We start from the raw sequence: 19,808 nt of genomic DNA, 5'->3' as shown, positions 1-19,808 counted from the left end.
CGCTGCTGATACCCAGGCAAACAGGGTCTGGAGTGGACCTCCAGCAAACTCCAACAGACCTGCAGCTGAGAGTCTCGACTGTTAGAAGGAAAATTAACAAGCAGAAAGGACATCCACACCAAAACCCCATCTGTATGTCACCATCAGCAAAGACCAAAGGTAGATAAAACCACAAAGATGGGGAAAAAACAGAGCAGAAAAGCTGAAAATTCTAAAACTCAGAGCACCTCTACCCTTCCAAAGGAATGCAGCTCCTTGCCAACAACGGAACAAAGCTGGATGGAGAATGACTTTGACGAGTTGAGAGAAGAAGGCTTCAGACGATCAAACTTCTCCGAGCTAAAGGAGGGAGTTCGAACCCATCACAAAGAAGCTAAAAACCTTGAAAAAAGATTAGACAAATGGTGAACTAGAATAACCAGTGTAGAGAAGTCATTAAATGACCTGATGGAGCTGAAAACCATGGCATGAGAACTATGTGATGAATGCACAAGCTTCAGTAGCCAATTCAATCAACTGGAAGAAAGGGTATCAGTGGTTGAAGATCAAATGAATGAAATGAAGCGAGAAGAGAAGTTTAGAGAAAAAAGAGTAAAAAGAAACAAACAAAACCTCCAAGAAATATGGGAGTATGTGAAAAGACCAAATCTACATGTAAGTGGTGTACCTGAAAGTGATGGGGAGAATGGAACCAAGTTGGAAAACACTCTGCAGGGTATTATCCAGGAATACTTCCCCAACCTAGGAAGGCAGGCCAACATTCAAATTCAGGAAATACAGAGAACACCACAAAGATATTCCTTGAGAAGAGCAACTCCAAGACACAGAATTATCAGATTCACCAAAGTTGAAATGAAGGAAAAAATGTTAAGGGCAGCCAGAGAGAAAGGTTGGGTTACCCACAAAGGGAAGCCCATCAGACTAATAGCAGCTCTCTTGGCAGAAACTCTACAAGCCAGAAGAGAGTGGGGGCCAATATTCAACATTCTTAAAGAAAAGAATTTTCAACCCAGAATTTCATATCCAGCCAAACTAAGCTTCACAAGTGAAGGAGAAATAAAATACTTTAGAGACAAGCAAATGCTGAGAGATTTTTGTCACCACCAGGCCTGCCTTACAAGAGCTCCTGAAGGAAGCACTAAACATGGAAAGGAAAAACCTGTACCAGCCACTGCAAAACCAGGCCAAATTGTAAAGACTATCAATGCTAGGAAGAAACTGCATCAACTAACGAGCAAAATAACCAGCTAGCATCATAATGACAGGATCAAATTCACACATAACAATATTAACCTTAAATGTAAATGGGCTACATGCTCCAATTAAAAGACACAGGCTGGCAAATTGGATAGAGTCAAGAACCATCAGTGTGCTGTATTCAGGAGACCCACCTCACATGCAGAGACACACATAGACTCAAAATAAAGGGATGGAGGAAGATTTACCAAGGAAATGGAAAACAAAAAAAACAGGGCTTGTAATCCTAGTCTCTGATGAAACAGACTTTAAACCAACAAGGTCAAAAGAGACAAAGAAGGCATTACATAATGGTAAAGGGATCAATTCAACAAGAAGAGCTAACTATCCTAAATATATATGCACCCAATACAGTAGCACTAAGATTCATAAAGCAAGTCCTTAGAGATCTACAAAGAGACTTAGACTCCCACACAATAATAATGGGATATTTTAACACCCCACTGTCAACATTAGACAGATCAACGAGACAGAAAATTAACAAAGATATCCAGGAATTGAACTCAGCTCTGCACCAAGCGGACCTAACAGACATCTACAGAACTCTCCACCCCAAATCAACAGAATATACATTCTTCTCAGCACCACATCGCACTTATTCCAAAATTGACCACATAGTTGGAAGTAAAGCTCTCCTCAGCAAATGTAAAAGAACAGAAGTTATAACAAACTGTCTCTCAGACCACAGTGCAATCAAACTAGAACTCAGGATTAAGAAACTCACTCAAAACTGCTCAACTACATGGAAACTGTACAACCTGCTCCTGAATGACTACTGGGTACATAACGAAATGAAGGCAGAAATAAAGATGTTCTTTGAAACCAATGAGAACAAAGACACAACATACCAGAATCTCTGGGACACATTTAAAGCAGTGCGTAGAGGGAAACTTATAGCAGTAAATGCCCACAGGAGAAAGCAGGAAAGATCTAAAATTGACGCCCTAACATCACAATTAAAAGAACTAGAGAAGCAAGAGCAAATACATTCAAAAGCTAGCAGAAGGCAAGAAATAACTAAGATCAGAGCGGAACTGAATGAGATAGAGACACAAAAAAAAAAATCCTTCAAAAAATCAATGAATCCAGGAGGTGGTTTTTTGAAAAAATCAACAAAATTGATAGACCACTAGCAAGACTAATAAAGAAGAAAAGAGAGAAGACTCAAATAGATGCAATAAAAAATGATAAAGGAGATATCACCACCGATCACACAGAAATTCAAACTACCATCAGAGAATACTATAAACACCTCTATGCAAATAAACTAGAAAATCTAGAAGAATGGATGAATTCCGGGACACAGACACCCTCCCAAGACTAAACCAAGAAGAAACTGAATCCCTGAATAGACCAATAACAGGCTCTGAAATTGAGGCAATAATTAATAGCCTACCAATCAAAAAAAGTCCAGGACCAGATGGATTCACAGCCAAATTCTACCAGAGGTACAAGGAGGAGCTGGTACCATTCCTTCTGAAACTATTCCAATCAATAGAAAAAGAGGGAATCCTCCCTAACTCATTTTATGAGGCCAGCATCATCCTGATACCAAAGCCTGGCAGAGACACAACAAAAAAAAGAGAATTTTAGACCAATATCCCTGATGAACACTGATGCAAAAATCCTCAATAAAATACAGGCAAACTGAATCCAGCAGCACATCCAAAAGCTTACCCACCATGATCAAGTGGGCTTCATCCCTGGGATGCAAGGCTGTTCAACATATGCAAATCAATAAATGTAATCCAGCACATGAACAGAACCAAAGACAAAAACCACATGATTATCTCAATAGATGCAGAAAAGGCCTTTGACAAAATTCAACAACACTTCATGCTAAAAACTCTCAATAAATTAAATATTAATGGGAGGTAACTCAAAATAATAAGAGCTATTTATGACAAACCCACAGCCAATATCATACTGAAAGGGCAAAAACTGGAAGCGTTCCCTTTGAAAACTGGCACAAGACAGGGATGCCCTCTCTCACCACTCCTATTCAACATAGTGTTGGAAGTTCTGGCCAGGGCAATCAGGCAGGAGAAAGATAAAGGGTATTCAATTAGGAAAAGAGGAAGTCAAATTGTCCCTGTTTGCAGATGACATGATTGTATATCTAGAAAACCCCATCGTTTCATTCAAAAATCTCCTTAAGCTGATGAGCAACTTCAGCAAAGTCTCAGGATACAAAAATCAATGTGCAAAAATCACAAGCATTCTTATACGCCAATAACAGACAGAGAGCCAAATCATGAGTGAACTCCTATTCACAATTGCTTCAAAGAGAATAAAATCTCTAGGAATCCAACTTACAAGGGATGTGAAGGACCTCTTCAAGGAGAACTACAGACCACTGCTCAACGAAATAAAAGAGGACACAAACAAATGGAAGAACCTTCCATGCTCATGGATAGGAAGAATCAATATTGTGAAAATGGCCATACTGCCCAAGGTAATTTATAGATTCAATGCCATGCCCATCAAGCTACCAATGACTTTCTTCACAGAATTGGAAAAAACTACTTTCAAGTTCATATGGAACCAAAAAAGAGCCCTCATTGCCAAGACAATCCTAAGCCAAAAGAACAAAGCTGGAGGCATCATGCTACCTGACTTCAAACTGTACCACAAAGCTACAGTAACCAAAACAGCATGGTACTGGTACCAAAATAGAGATATAGACCAATGGAACAGAACAGAGCCCTCAGAAATGATATCACACAGCTACAACCATCTGATCTTTGACAAACCTGACAAAAACAAGAAATGGGGAAAGGATTCCCTATTTAATAAATGGTGCTGGGAAAACTGGCTAGCCATATTTAGAAAGCCGAAACTGGATCTCTTCCTTACACCTTATACAAAAATTAATTCAGGATGGATTAAAGACTTAAATGTTAGACCTAAAACCATAAAAACCCTAGAAGAAAACCTAGGCAATACCATTCAGGACATAGGCATGGGCAAGGACTTCATGTCTAAAACACCAAAAGCAATGGCAACAAAAGCCAAAATTGACAAATGGGATCTAATTAAACTAAAGAGCTTCTGCAGAGCAAAAGAAACTACCATCAGAGAGAACAGGCAACCTACAGAATGGGAGAAAATTTTTGCAATCTACTCATCTGACAAAGAACTAATATCCAGAATCGTCAAAGAACTTAAATAAATTTACAAGAAAAAAACAAACCACCCCATCAAAAAGTGGGTGAAGGACATGAACAGACACTTCTCAATAGAAGACATTTATGCAGCCAACAGACATATGAGAAAATGCTCATCATCGCTGGCCATCAGAGAAATGCAAATCAAAATCACAATGAGATACCATCTCACACCAGTTAGAATGGCGATCATTAAAAAGTCAGGAAACAATAGGTGCTGGAGAGGATGTGGAGAAATAGGAACACTTTTACACTGTTGGTGGGACTATAAACTGGTTTAACCACTGTGGAAGACAGTGTGGCGATTCCTCAAGGATCTAGAACTAGAAATACCATTTGACTCAGCCATCCCATTACTGGGTATATACCCAAAGGATTATAAATCATGCTACTATAAAGACACATGCACACGTATGTTTATTGTGGCACTGTTCACAATAGCAAAGACTTGGAACCAACCCAAATGTCCATCAATGATAGACTGGATTAAGAAAATGTGGCACATATACACCATGGAATACTATGCAGCGATAAAAAATGATGAGTTCATGTCCTTTGTAGGGACATGGACGAAGCTGTAAACCGTCATTCTCAGCAAAGTATCGCAAGGACAAAAAGCCAAACACCGCATGTTCTCACTCATAGGTGGGAATTGAACAATGAGAACATTTGGACACAGGAAGGGGAACATCACACAGTGGGGCCTGTCTTGGGGTGGGGGAAGGGGGGAGGGAAAGCATTAGGAGATATACCTAATGTAAATGACGAGTTAATGGGTGCAACACACCAACATGGCACATGTATATATATGCAACAACCTGCACACTGTGCACATGTACCCTAGAAATTAAAGTATTAAAAAAAAATCTAAGACCACAAAATCTAACTTATAATACAAATAATGATGCCAATTAGGAACCTAAAATAGATTTGATATTTAACACATATTTAAATTGAGAAGTGAGTGAGCATAACTGAACATTCTAGACTTGTGTATTCAGCATTTATAACTAGAAAAATATGGGAATAAGTCAGAAGTAATCAGTATCCCCAATCTTTGATACTGAAGAATAACACTTTTTAAAGAGTAGTATTACTACACAACCCATTTACTTTCATTTATATTGTAACACAATAAATGTTTATTTTTCATTTAGACGTGTAAGTTTGTCTTGCCCAATGTACTTACCAATCAGCTAGAAACATGGGTCTAGATGAATACTTATACATTAATTTAAGCTTAATTAGAAACTGGTAATCTACACTGATCAGATCTACATTCATTTATTCAATTAATATTTATTGAGTATATAGTGTGCGCCAAGTTCTGTTCTAGGTTCTCAGGATACAGCAATGAGCAAAACAAAGATGTCTCTTCTTGTGACACTTATATTCTAGTTAGGGGCCAATGGTGGAAACAGAAAATAAACCATAAACACAATAAAGAAATTATGTAGCATGATAGAATGTAGTAAATGCTGTGGAAAAATAGTAGAGTGGATTAAAGGGATCCAGGAATGCTGGGACTGAAGGGGGAGAGGTCAGGCAACATATAACATAAATTGTATTAAAGAAGCACAGAATTAGAGAGAACTATGCCCAGCCTAGAACTGAAGAGAAATGTGGAGATAGAGAGTGCTATCAGAGAAGATAAAAAAATTAAGTATGGGATTAAAAAACAGAACTTATAAGGAATACTAGCAATAATTGTATTATTCAGCTTGAAAGAAAAGCTCTGGGAAGACACGACAGTGACTTTTCAATGTTATTTTGTTCAATGTTATGCCCAGCTACTAAGGATGCTACCTGTAGAAATGTTCTTGATAGTAATGTAAACCCACACTATTTAATAAACATTAGCTTATTACAGTTATTAAAAAGGTGGCAGAATAAAGTGTACAAAATTATTTCATTTGTGTTAAAAACAAAAATAAAACTCTGTGTGCATGTGTTCATGAATGCAGGTGTGTGTGTATTCATTAATAAAGACAATATATTTAGATTAAGCACCAAACTGTTAACAGTGGTTACTTCTGTGGGAGTTACAGAAGGTGAAGGATGAATTTCACCAAAACATTGTATAGATCTGCCTTTAAGAATTCTTATGAAGAACAATTATGGCACTTAGAACTACCTAAAATCTGCCTGTCACTTGTTGTTTATTGCCTCACTCTACCCATAGAATGTAAATTTTGAGAAAGCAGGTGGACTTTCATTTTCAGTAGCTTCTGAGCTGAGGGTAGTGCATGGCCTATAGCAGTGGTCCCCAACCTTTTTGGCATCAAGGGCCGGTTTTGTGGAAGACAATTTTTCCATGGACCAGGGTGGGGTGGTTTCTGGGTGATACTGTTCCACCTCAGATCATCAGGCATTAGTTACATTCTCATAAGGAGCGTGCAACCCAGATCTCTCACATGCACAGTTCACAGTAGGGTTGGTTCACGCTCCTATGAGAATCAGATGCTGCTGCTGACCTGACAGGAGGCGGAGTTCAGGCTATAATGCTCACTAGCCTGTCGTTCACCTCCTGCTGTGCTGCTGGGTTCCTACCAGGCCATGGACCAGTACTGGTCCGTGGCCTGGGGATTGGGAACCCCTGGCCTATAGTATATGCTCCATAAGTATTTATTCAGTTAGTAATTTGGGTAATGAAAAGGAAATAATGACTTTCTGGGCAAATTCTCTATTGCCAGTTCCAAATTCACCTAAGTCTCTATCCCGCCAGACAATTCTTTAACAAGAGTAGCCTCTCCTATCACGTCACTGCTGATTTCAAATTGCGTGCCTTCCTCATGGCCCATCCTCTACTCAGTCCTTTCTGGATTCTTTGAAGATCTAGTATTCTACTTGATTGATAAATTGAAAGAGGAATTTTAGAAATTTGGCTCTTTCATTTCGTGTCTACAACTCCCTCTCCCTTCCAGTTTCTTTCTAGATCAATATCAAAATGAGAGTAAGCAAGGTGGCCAGCAAAGAGTGTGCCTGAGGTCCTCCAGAGTTCTCCAGGGAAGAGAGCAACAAGAAACCCCAGGGGCGAGGTGACAGACTAAAGCCTAGTGGCTAAGGGAAGGGGGCGCCTCGCTGACGGCCTGGGATGGAGTGGCTCCTTGAAATGACTCAGTCATCAAAACCTGTGAATCCCTCAGAAGTGGGGTGTGCTCCTCACCTTGCTGTGGAAGGTCCTAGGAGGACCTGCCCAGTTCTCCTAATCCCAAGGAGCCTGCAAGGAGACCAGCAGAATGGTAAGGCTGACTATGGGAGAGGGCTGTTCTAACCCCAACACTCCATTCAGGACTTCTAAACACAAAAGCTGGAAGGAAAAACAGAAAGCCTATCAGTATTTTGCTAGGCAGCAAAAGATAAATTAGCATTGTCATGGAGTAAGTCTATAGTCAGGGTGATGGATAGGCTTGTGTGGATTGTAACAAGGTGATAAAAAATGATTCTTGAAGGTAATTTATAGCTTAAAGAACTCATGCATTTGATGGGTCTAAGGCAATTCACCGCAGAGCAGAAAATCATTCAGATATGTACCCTGAAAAACACACTTGAAAAGCAAAACAGTAAGGATATCCAAATGATCAATTAACATATGAAATGATGCTTGATCTCATTAGTAATTAGGGAAATGTAAATTAAAACAGAATGGCCTACTTTGAAAAGACTGACAATATGAAGTATTGGTGGGCTACACTGCAAGTAGAAGTCCAAAACAGTACAAACTCTTTTTTTTTTTGAGACCGAGTTTCGCTCTTGTTGCCCAGGCTGGAGTGCAATGGCGCGATCTCAGCTTACTGCAACCTCCACCTCCTGGGTTCAAGTGATTCTCCTGCCTCAGCCTCCTGAGTAGCTGGGATTATAGGTGCACACCACTACGCCCAGCTAATATTTTGTATTTTTAGTAGAGACGGGGTTTCACCATGTTGGCCAGGCTGGTCTCAAACTCCCAACCTCAGGTGATCCACCTGCCTTGGCCTCCCAAAGTGCTGGGATTACAGGTGAGAGCCACCGCGCCCAGCCTAGTACAAAATCTTTAAAGCTGTCAGGCGCTATAAACGACCGTTGAATACATGTATACGCTATGATCTGGCAAGTCTGCTCTCAGTTAAGTACCCAGGAGAAATGTGTCATGTGTGCTAAGAGACACAGTGGAGGATGTTTACTGAAGCACTGTTTGTAATGTGAAAAAAACTAATTGCTAGTGGAGTTATTAAGAAAAAACCCAAAGCATATATATGACACAATTCCATGCAGTAGTTAAAATGCATCAGGTAGACTCACATGTTGATGTAGAAATATTGCCAAGATACACAAAGTGAAAGAAACGTGGCAGAATAAAGTGTACACAATCATAGCAGCATTATTTGCAATAGCCAAAACCTGGAAACCATCCAGGCATCCACGAGTAATGAAATGGAACTGTCGTATTTTCATACAATTGAATACTCTGTGGCAATAAAAATAATGAACCATGTCGATATGCAACACCATGGATGAATCTCACAAATCAAATATGGAGCCAAATAGATGGGGGGAAAATTGTGTTTCCATGTCTATAAAATTTAAAAACAGGTGAACTAATCCATGGTTTTTCAAAGTCCTGAGGGTGGTCACCTTGGGCAGAAGGGAAGAATGGTTAACTGGGGGGGCCATGAGTGGGGTTTTTGAGATGCTGGTGATATTCTCTTTCTTGCCCTGGAGGGTGGTTCATGGGAATGTTTCCTTCATAGCAATCCAGTGAGAAGTGCCCTCGTGATATGTGGAACTCTTTGTGTTTATGTTATACCTGATAAAAAAAAAAGGTAAGAGAAGAAGGATAAGCATGAAACATGGATGGTTGTGTTTAGGCTATTGCCAAGCTCCTCTGCAGATGTGAATTTTGCACTCCCTGCAGAGACACACGTGCCTGGCCAATAATGTAATTGTATGTTTTGTTTTGTTTGTAATTTGTCATTCTCAAAGCTATTGGCGAGTGCTGTGAGTTCTGATTTTTGGGATAGGAATTGATAAAGAAAATGTATTCATTGCATTTTTATTAGAAAACACTGAAAGTTTTATATAATTTTTTTTTCAGGTAAACCCAGATGTTTTGATGGATGCAGAAATGATGGTAGATAAGCAGTACATTCTTCTCTCAGGAGCATGAGGAGAGATAAAACTTGTTCTTTGTGGGAGACAGTGAGATTTAAATATGTCAGTATATCCTGCCACTCTCCTGCTCTCAGCCTTGAATCATTTTCTATCATATTGAGAATAAAATCCCAAGCCCTCGTCCCAGGCTTTCACAAGTCCTGCTGCTTGTCCATTAATACACCATGTTTCCATTTTGAGGCATTGCACTGGCTCTTCCTTCCATCTGGAGCCTCTTCCATCAAATATTCATTTGTTGAATGAATGAATTGATCTATGCGGGGGTGCTTCTGTACATTTCAGGAAAAGAAGAAAAACAAACACATAAATAAAAATGGTCAAAGCTTTACACCCCTCCCCTATCTTCTCCTAAGAATCGTTTTAGCTCAAGGCTCAGAGTCTTCATGCGTTTTATTTTTGGATAATCTCTCTCTCTCTCTCTCCCCTCTCTCTTTTTAAGACCAGTTTTAGGTTCACAGCAGAATTGAGTGGCAGGTACAGAGATTTCCTGTATGCTCCTTGTCCGGGCACATGCACAGCCTCCTACATGATCAACAGGCCCCGCCAGAGAGGTCCAGTTGTTAAGGTTGATGAACCTGCACTGACACATCATTATCACCGAGAGGCCATAGTTTACATTAGGGTTCGCTCTTGATGTTGGACCTTCTGTGGTTTGGACAAATGCAGAATGACATGTGGATAATTCTTTGATTACACAGGTTTTCCAGGTTTGTAATAGAAAACCGAAAAAGTGAAGATGAGTATGAGGCGGCTTTGCAAGCAGTTTCTGCCTCGTGGGATATAACTGTCAGAAAAGAGCCCCCTGCCTGGTGACCAGGACGGAGGCTCATGGATGGTATCTAATTTCTGAAAGAGCCAGGGTGAAGTGGGTGTGTGTGGTGGGGTGGGGGAGCCCAAGATCCACGTGGAAGAGCAATCGTGGCTGCTAATCCTGTAAGTGCTGCTGTGCGCTGGCCCTGGCTTAAAGACTCTACACCCTAACACATTTTACTTATCACAACAACTGAATGAGGCACAGAGGAGAAACCAAGGCAGGGAGAGCTGCAGTTCACACAGCTACCTGGGATTTCGATGCAGGCAGCCTGGCCTCACAAATGAACTCTCAGAGGGAGCCCAGAGCGGGACGCAGGCTTGGTGGTGGCAGTGGAAGGCCCGTGTGGGTAGGAACCAGCCCCAGCACCGGGAGAGCGGGGAATGGAGCAGCAGCGCCCTCTGCAGGTTGTGGATTTTCCTTCTTCTTGTTCCACGTGGTTTTCTCTGAGACCCTCTCAAATCAGCTGTGGCTTTGGGTTCATCTCACCCCAAGTCCTAGTCCTAGGTTAGTCCCCACCTTAGCCTGTCTCGTGTTTTCAGAACTCAGACATATGCGCTGAGTACGCACCGAGTGCCACAACAAAGTCCGGCTAGCGGCCCTTAGAATAGCAACCTAGGGGGCCTGGGCCCCTCAGAATTCAAATAGGAAATTCTTAAAAACATCAAACATCAAAGCCCTTAAGAGTTGGAAAGCAAACTTCTAATGCTGGAATTTCAAATTGAAGGCCAGACAGCTCAGGAGAAATTTGGAGAGTGAGTGAGGCCTACGCAAACCCCTCGAGTCATGTTTTGTGGACGACCGCCCGTACTTACTGCTGAGGACCTCTGGAGGAGGGGGTCCTGCGTCCTGTAATGCCCGGGGCGGGCGCACAGCCTTGGTTGGCATCGCTCCGCGGCCTGGAGAGGAGTCATCCCCGATCGCCCCTTCCCCCTTTCCTCGTGTCCCGACCCCTCTCCTCTGTTCCTTCCTTCCCTAGGCAATTTTGAAGCATCCTCTAGGTTCCCGATTCTACACCAGACATAAGAGAATTGAGGAACTGCAAGTGTGTGACGCTGTCCCACCCCGAGCATCGTGTGGCCCTTGGCGGAGGCGACCGGCGGGGCGTGGGGCGGGGGGGAGTGTTGGGGGGTGGAGGGTGAAATGGAGCCGCAGACAACTGTCTGTTAACTACCATGAGTGCCTTAGCCCAGTCTACACTGCTTCCCCAAAAGAGAAGAAAGCCTCCTAGATAAAAAAAACTGTGCTTGGCCAGGCGTGGTGGCTCACGCCTGTAATCTCAGCATTTTGTGAGGCTGAGGCGGGAGGATGGCTTGAGGCCAGGAAGCCGAGGCTGAAGTGAGCTAGCCACTGCACTCCAGCCTGGGCAACCAAGTGAGCCCTCATCTCTAAAAAAAAAAAAAGAACTGTGTGTCAGGCCTCTGAGCCCAAGCTAAGCCATCATATCCCCTGTGACCTGCACGTACACATCCAGATGGCCAGTTCCTGCTTTAACTGATGACATTCTACCACAAAAGAAGTGAAAATGGCCTGTTCTTGCCTTAAGTGATGACATTATCTTGTGAAATTCCTTCTGGCTCGTCCTGGCTCAAAAGCTCCCCTACTGAGCACCTTGTGACCCCCACACCTGCCCGCCAGAGAACAACCCCCCTTTGACTGTAATTTTCCTTTACCTACCCAAATATTATAAAATGGCCCCGCCCTTATCTCCCTTCGCTGACTCTCTTTTCGGACTCAGCCCGCCTGCACCCAGATGACTAAAAGCTTTACTGCTCACACAAAGCCTGTTTGGTGGTCTCTTCACACCGACGCGCATGAAACTGCGCTTGCTTTAAAAAACGTATTTGTCTGATGGTGAACTTTGTTATTTTCTCAAACACATTGTATGAGATATACATATTGGACTATTGTGAGATAATAATGGTATTATCTTATCAATAATTATTGTATTATCTTTTTTCCTCCCGGGCTTTGCCTGGAAGAAAAAAATAGTTTACCAAGGATTAGGAAGATTGATGGAGTTGGGGCTCTGTGAGTGTGGGGCCCTGTGATTCCTTGCACTAATTCCAGGAGATGGGTCTCCTAACAGCATGATCATGTGGATGGCCTGTGAGCCCTGGCAGGGCTGTACATAGAGAACAAACTGCCGAGCACAGTGCAGCTGCCTTATCAGATGGGGCACACAGGCTTGCACAGTGAGCATCTCGGCAGCAGCCTTGGTAGACTGCAGACCAGAGACTCGTCCCCCACTTTCCTGAGTTGCTAAATTCCAATGTTTTGAGAAACACAAGAGAAAGGGTTGGTGGGGGTCCTGGAAAAATGATTTAGTGAGTAGGGGTTAAGCCGTATGTTGTTTCAGTTAGAAAAATGAAAAGTTAAAGGCGAAAGATTTGTACGATCTGAAGAGAAACCAGAATGACGAGTTAATGGCACATGTATACATATGTAACACACCTGCATGTTGTGCACATGTACCCTAAAACTTAAAGTATAATAATAATAATAAAAAAAGAAAAATGAAAAGTTACATTTCTTATATCTGAGCATTGTCTCATTAATATGAAGTAGTCATAAGCACCTTGTGTTTTGGGGATTTACCTTACAAAACACTCACAATATCTTTCCTCATTATCTGGTCACCAAATTAATTTATTCATCATTCATATATCCATTCATCCGATATTGGAGAATCTGCTACAGTCATAAGTGTAGAGGTGTACAGTGGTGACTAAGATGTAGTTCCACGTTCTTACAATTCTTACTAGTGACGTGGATAGGAGATAAGGAACCGCAGTGAAAAGGATATTGACTGGGCACAAAAAGTTTGGGGTTTTAATCCTATTTTTGTCCTTCAACTGCTGGGCAACTTTGGGCCAACTACACAACCTTTCTTGGCTTCCCTTTCTTCATTTGTAAAATTGGACTAAATTATCTTTAATTTCTTACTAACTTCTAAAATACTTTGCTGAAGAAAGGAGACATACACATCTGATGTAAATGCAAGTATGTGTGTGTGAGTGTATGTGTGTTTAATGGGGGCATAGCTGGCTCCTTTATTAGGCTTTGGTTTTTCTTCATGTATCTGATTTCCAGAAAAGAGAGTGAAAATACATTTTATTTTGCTCCCACGTGTTTACTCATCTAAGATTTCATGCTGTGAGGAATTAAATAAAAAATGTTTTTGAGCCTTGGCTGAAAGAGAAGAAAGACAATGATTATGATGTCAAAATTATGTCAAAAGCAGATGGTTCTACTGTCCCTGAGTCTAGGATTGATGCGGAAACCCAAAGGTAAATGAGAGCCTTGGAGAAAAAGAGACTTACAAGGATATTATGCAGTTGGGGTAATAGGTTTATTATCTCTATATACAAGTAAGCATTTATTGATGTTTGTCAAAAATAAGAGACAAGATAACAAAAACTATTTTAGCATGAAAACGAGATAGCTGCAATAGACCAATACTGAGCTTAAAGACTCCAAAAAGAGCACAGAACCTGAAATGACAGTTTTCAGGTTGTATAGTTATCCAGATAATGAAGTCAACTATACAAGGCAAGCAACACATGACAATAAAACACCATTAACAGTTTCCCACTGGAGGATGGAGGGAGGCTTGCTGGGGCCTGGGGCCACTGGTGGGAAAATATCTTAAAATCTCATAAATCCTCCGTATCTTTTTTCCATTTCGGGAACTTCTTTGGAGTAACTTTCGCCTTCTTCGTCGGAGGGCAGAGCCTCGGCAAAGCGCTTCAGGAAACCTCCATACCGTTTCTGGTAGTCCATCCACCACTCTGGGCGACCTACTCTTCTCATGAAGCCCCCATATCGCTTCTGCAGCTCTTTGGCTTCATCTTCCAGTTGGGGGCTTCTCTTTAAGCCTCTCATGAAGCCCCCATATCTCTTGCTCACTTCTTCCTCATTATCACTGCCATCCTGGTGGTGGCTACGCTCTCGGTTGTCCCCTGTTTCCAGAAGCTCTTTTAGCAGGTCTGAGGAATTGGCCAGCGAGCCATCCTCCTCTGCATCCTTCTTCATGAAGCCCCCATACCGCTTGGCGAGGATCTCACTTCCATTGGCCTCTTCTTCTGGCTCCATGGGATAAAGCTCATCCATTTTCTTCATGAAGCCTCCATACCTTTTCATGAAGCCCCCATACCTTTTGGCTAGCAAATGGCTTTCTTCCGGTTTGCTGCTTTCTCTGAGGGTGCTGGTGCCATCTTGAGGAAGCTCTGGTTTGGACAGCTGCAGGAGCTCCTTGCAGGTTTCCCAAATTTTCAGAGAAGGCAGTTTACCTTCACATTCCATTATGCAAGCCTGGGAAAACAATTTGACGTAATGATAAAAAGAAGCTTCTGTGATTTCATTAAGCAAATGAACTTTTGTGGACCAGAATATGCTTGCTTTGACATAATAACTTCCTTATTATAATAAGGTCATCTCCAATTTCTTATCACGACTTTTCATAAGGCTGAGCATGCAAATGAAACAAATAAAATTTGGAAAGGGGAAAGTGGAGGGGTTCACTGAATCCAGTTAGGAATCTACCTTTGGATTTTAAACCCATAGAAATTTTAAAGAATTAAAAAAAAAATTTTTCCATGCAGTTTTAACTTAGATTGACGGCTTTCACAATCTAATTTCACTGGATAATTTTCCACTTCTGATATAATTTTGTTTGAGATTTTTCTAACCAAAAAGGAAAAATTTTTATTTACCTAATCAGGGATATTTCCTCAAAATTCCTTTCATCTTCTTGTCTTAGAGATAAAATCAATATTAATAACCTAAGGGTCATTTGCTTTCTTGTGTTAATATTTTACCTAAAATGGTATCCAGTATTCCGGCAAATACTTTCAATCTTCAAAGAAAAACAACAATTTAAAAAAAGTTTATAAACACATCCTAAAAACTCAATTTAAATCTTATGAATTATTTGCATTCTTATTAATTTGTTAATTTGTTGTAAGTACAGATCTTTTGTTTTTTTCCTTTTTTCTTTGCTGGATACAACAGACTTTATTATTTTGAATGAAATGTCTATAATGATGAGATCAGATATAAAATTATACAAATGCAAGTGCACAAATTATTCATGTTTATTTTCTTCACATTTAGTCATTGTTGTACAGAAAAAGTATTTTTCAATGGAAATCATGGTGTTTGGTAAAATAGGAATCATCAGCATACATTCTTTCCTTTTTCTTATATAAATATTAAATACAAAATCATTGTAAGTCTATACATTCGAATGATCTTAAGTTTTTTTCTATTTAACACATCACTTGGGTATGATAAAGACAGTACTAATATGTGAACATTTACAAAACATGCATGATATTTCTTAGCATTTCAGGAGTTTTTTATAGCCCTCTGAAGTCTTTCTTGATATTAAAATATACTGGTATATTAAGTGATGTTAAATACACATATATTATTTTCACAATGAAAGAAAGCATTTTATTAGTGCAACAAAATCTTGAAGGCACGTATTTAGTAAGCTCTTAATGAGTATTTAAGCTTCATGTCTGAGAAGATTAAATATATAACTACATAAGAATCTAAAGATGATCCATTAATAATTAAAATGTCTTATTTTATTCCTGACATATGATGAACAAATAAAAACACCATTAGAAGCTTAAGATATTTAAGGGGCAATAATATTTCCATTCTAAAGTTGTATCTAAGTGGTCTTGTTGTTAAAAATTAATGTTGAATGTTTTGCATATTAATACCAAAAGAATTTTAAATGTATGTGATGTGAGATTCCTTCAAAACCAAACAGTAACAAATATCAGAATAATGCACTCTTACTAAGGTAGTGATGTTAACTGATGGCTCCTATAACCATGTATGCATGTTTTGTGGTATTTACCACACTTTGTGTGGTATGGTCAAGATCACATTAGATGGGAAATTCTATTTGGACATCAGCCATAGCATGCCTGCTCATCTCTGCATCCACCACAGTACCAATCGTAAGTGTCTTTCTCATGGTAGAAGCTCAATAAATATTTGTTACATTGATTTCACTACATAATTTTGGCTAGGCAACCTCATTTCTCACGTCTTTTGCATCCGAGCCAAAATCCCAGAATGTTGTAATTCTAGCGAGACAGTCACTAAGTAAACCTTTTGTCATTGAGACAATAACAACCCTAAATGTAGGGTCCAATGCAAATCAGTTATTATGCAAAATGCCTTTCTGTAAGACTATTTTTATTGATGGTTTCTTATTATCTATTTTTTTCAAGTTGCTAACACTACATGTGCCATTCCACCACCTGGATTAAAGTAATGATAATAGTAATAAGTGATAACAACAAGAGCAAAAAAAGCAGTAAGGAAAATTCTGGAAAGAGCAGCCTTCCTCTTCTCCTCCCCCACAATCCTGTTACATCATGAGAAGAGGGTGAGAGAGGGAGAGAAGTCAAGATTTGAGGTGATACCAGGGAAGGGCTAGCTGCTACCCAGTGAGCTCTGCTCAAGTTCCTCAACAATGCAAAAGGAAGATTAGTAGCATTTTGGGAGCTTGGTGAATCAAACAGATTAAGTATGAAAAAAACCCATTTGAATAGGCATGATTAAAAGTCAGTCATATTAATTTGCTAACTCACATAATTTAAGTAAATATGATACTACTTTGGGGTCAGTCTGTGTGATTAGAAAAATTAGACTAGAATCCATATAACCTTTATTCAGATGGCAGAGAAAGCTAAGGGAGGGGGCTGAGCCCCTGACATGTTGAGCAGGCAAAGCTCAAAATATGTGTGACTGGGCACAGGGAATTATGGGGTCAGAAAGTGGAGTCTTCTATATGGCATGTTTTGGATTTCTCTTCCTCCTTCTGTGTCTAAAATTCTTTATCCACAAGATCTATCCTTATATTTGTAGCACTGGCTCAATTTTTAGGCATAGGTTAAAAGCTCATGACTACAGGAGAAAGAAGAAAGATGGGCGAAGGGGATTGTTTCTCCTATTGAAGATGAAACATTTTTCTCATAGTTTAAATATACAACCTTCCTATGTGTCTTCTCTTTAATGCCAAGTTAGCACAGGTCAAACAAACAAACATTTAACCTGAAATATATACCACAGATATTTGGAAACTGTTCCTTGGTTTTCTCCCCATTTCAAACATCTACATAAGGTAAAATTTCCTCAATTCCACGTGGAACCCAAAGCAGCTTGGAGGAATACATTATTCTCTATGAGCTTTTTAAGTCACCATAAAATTTCAACAAATTTCAGAAACAATGCAAAGGAATTGTCAGGGGAGCTGGTAAAAGTGAAGCTACCTGAGTCTCGAGGTTGGAGATTCAGACTCAGTAGAGCACCAGAGGTGATTCGACAGCCCATGGGGAACCATGATCAGAATGAAAGTTATTTTGTCCTCAGCTTTTTCTTTCCCCAACCCCCTGTAGTGCAGTGTATCTTTGGACTGTTGTCAACCATTGGACACTGGCCACTTCTCTTGTTCCTTTCTCATAGCCAAATTAAACTGTTGTATTAGTTACTATTACGAAGGGCAGTCGAAACAGAAGTTGAATTCCAGCATCACTGGCTAGTGAGACAGTTTGAACTCTTTCCTGTCTACGGTTATTTCGCCTTCCTCTGCCCGTACCCCTTTTCCATCCCTTTGCTCTCTCCTATTTACAGGTGAGGGTAGGGAATGAGGAACCTGAGGTTAAGAGAGCTGGGGAACATAAATCTAAAGAAAGGCACCGAAATGTCACTAACGAAAAATTACATTATTTGTGGGAAAGATGGGAAGATGGCTGCGTGTGGAGGGGCCCTTAGCTGGGATATGTTAGGAGTTGTGGTGACAGCCATCTTCCTTCTGACAGCCCAGGAGAGAACCCAGTGCTATCCGAGGTGCTGAACAGAGGACTTCTCGGGGTTCCCGAATTCCCAGGGTTAAAACAAACTTGGTTTGTGCGGCGACACCGCTACCCTTACCGGTCCGCAGATAGTCGCGGATCCCCGAAGCTAAGAGCCAGGGCAGGACTTCAGTCAGTGTTCCAGGAACAGCTGAGACACCCAGGTCACCACGGGCTCGCGCCGCTGCGGCTCCGACCCGGTGCAAACCGCCATACGCGCCGCGCGGTGGGCCGGGGGCAGTCCGCGTACTGTTGCGGAAACTCTGTCTCACAAGGTGCGCAACACTCGCCGCGCGCAACACTCACCAGGAAGTTGATGTCGGCCGGGCGCACTAGGCGGTAGCTGCACGTCGCGCAATCCTGGCTGCATTCGGCCCGCACGGTCGCCAGGAGCCCGGGGCCGAGCAACAGCAGCCAAGTGCAAAGTGTCAGGAACCGCGCCATGGACTGCGAGGAGAGAGGGACGCGTGCTTCGAGCCTGCCTGGGCGCAGAACGGGTCCCTCGGCAGGACCCTCGCCGCGACAGCCTCAGCAGGGGATCGTCGAGCAAAAGCCCGCAGGAATGCTCCTTTCTGGGGCCCCGCCCTCCCGGCCGACAGCTTTTAGGTAGACCTGGAGGCGACTCAGATCGCCTCGCGGTTCCCGGGATGGCGCGGTCGCCCCCAACGCGAGGCTGCCTGGGGCACCCGGCTCTTTTCCTGGGCGTCCGCGGCCCAGGGCAAGATTCCGGAGAGAACGCCGCAGACCAGGGGCGAGAAAGCGGGAGCCGGGGGAGGCAGGACATTGACTGGGGTCACAAAGAAGAACCAGGGAACGCTGTTGGGGAACCCATGCAATGAAATGTGAAGGGAAAGAGGGCGGGCAGACGTCCCCAAACCCGCGCAGCAAAGACGAGCTTCGGGCAAATTCACTCACGTTGACGCTGTTCGGATGGAGCAGGCCAATTGGAAAAGCCGGGTTCCAGACACGACTCTAGAGGGAAGAGAAGAAGGCAAGTGTGAGGAGGGCGGGCGTCGGGGAGGAACGGGCCCGGGTGTGCTGGCGGACGTAGGGCCTCACCGTCGCGGTCCTCAGCGTCTCTGCGGGGTCACGGGCCAGGCTGCGGGGCTCTGAGCGCCTGCCTCGCCGTCCCGGGGCTTAACCGCTGCTGGAGCCACTTTATAATTAGCCCCAAACCGAAGGAGGCGCGCGCGCCCCAATCGCCGGCGGGCTGCAGCTGACGCAGGCCCTACGCCAGCCCCGCGCCGACGCCTTCGCGGGAGGGGTCGGTCCCCCAGCACCCGCGCGCCGCTCCCCCCGCCGAGCTCGGGTGGGGGCCACAGGGGGCGCTCGGTGGCTCCCCACACGGCCAGGTGACAAACCCAAGGCAGTTAGGAAGTTTGGGGAGAGTGAGATAGGATCAAGTTTCTCCGCATAAAGTCACCGAAATTGCACCGTGTGATGCGGGCTCCAGGGAGGGAAGCGAGGTGGGGGCGTTTGGAAGGATAGATGGACTGGCTTAGACTTCTGGAATGTGCTGGAGACCCAGCGGGTCGGTGAACC

The 19,808-nt window shown here is 42.4% G+C and overlaps 1 protein-coding gene and 1 long non-coding RNA gene across 3 annotated transcripts; both read right to left on the bottom strand.

Annotated features, from left to right (window-relative positions):
- Positions 1–9,440: 9,440 nt before the first annotated feature.
- Positions 9,441–11,277, bottom strand: LOC129524158 (uncharacterized). The gene is made up of 2 exons (XR_008667857.1): positions 11,202–11,277; positions 9,441–9,844 (listed from the first exon to the last, which is right to left on the bottom strand). It is a non-coding gene; the product is annotated as an uncharacterized lncRNA (long non-coding RNA).
- Positions 11,278–13,716: 2,439 nt separating this feature from the next.
- On the bottom strand, positions 13,717–19,496 carry PENK (proenkephalin). 2 transcript variants are annotated; one of them, XM_004047048.5, is made up of 4 exons: positions 19,326–19,496; positions 19,182–19,238; positions 18,573–18,713; positions 13,717–14,700 (listed from the first exon to the last, which is right to left on the bottom strand). In XM_004047048.5, exons 3-4 carry the CDS (start codon positions 18,708–18,710, stop codon positions 14,035–14,037), a joined length of 804 nt encoding a protein of 267 aa, XP_004047096.1. In that variant the 5' UTR covers positions 18,711–18,713; positions 19,182–19,238; positions 19,326–19,496; the 3' UTR covers positions 13,717–14,034. The 2 variants fall into 2 exon arrangements, with proteins under 2 accessions (XP_004047096.1, XP_018888439.1); XM_019032894.3 differs by lacking the exons at positions 18,573–18,713; positions 19,182–19,238; positions 19,326–19,496 and adding an exon at positions 18,346–18,470.
- Between the last annotated feature and the right edge of the window lie 312 nt (positions 19,497–19,808).

The sequence above is a fragment of the Gorilla gorilla genome, chromosome 7 (genome assembly GCF_029281585.2).
Source record: "Gorilla gorilla gorilla isolate KB3781 chromosome 7, NHGRI_mGorGor1-v2.1_pri, whole genome shotgun sequence".
Taxonomy (NCBI): domain Eukaryota; kingdom Metazoa; phylum Chordata; class Mammalia; order Primates; family Hominidae; genus Gorilla; species Gorilla gorilla.
This window is presented reverse-complemented; position numbering and strand designations above follow the sequence as displayed.

Excerpts from the sequence above, each read along its gene's own strand:
- PENK (XM_004047048.5), bottom strand. The coding sequence starts at position 18,710 with ATGGCGCGGTTCCTGACACTTTGCACTTGGCTGCTGTTGCTCGGCCCC. Across the intron at positions 14,701-18,572 it reads CGGCCGACATCAACTTCCTG|GCTTGCATAATGGAATGTGA; the intron begins GTGAGTGTTGCG and ends TTGTTTTCCCAG.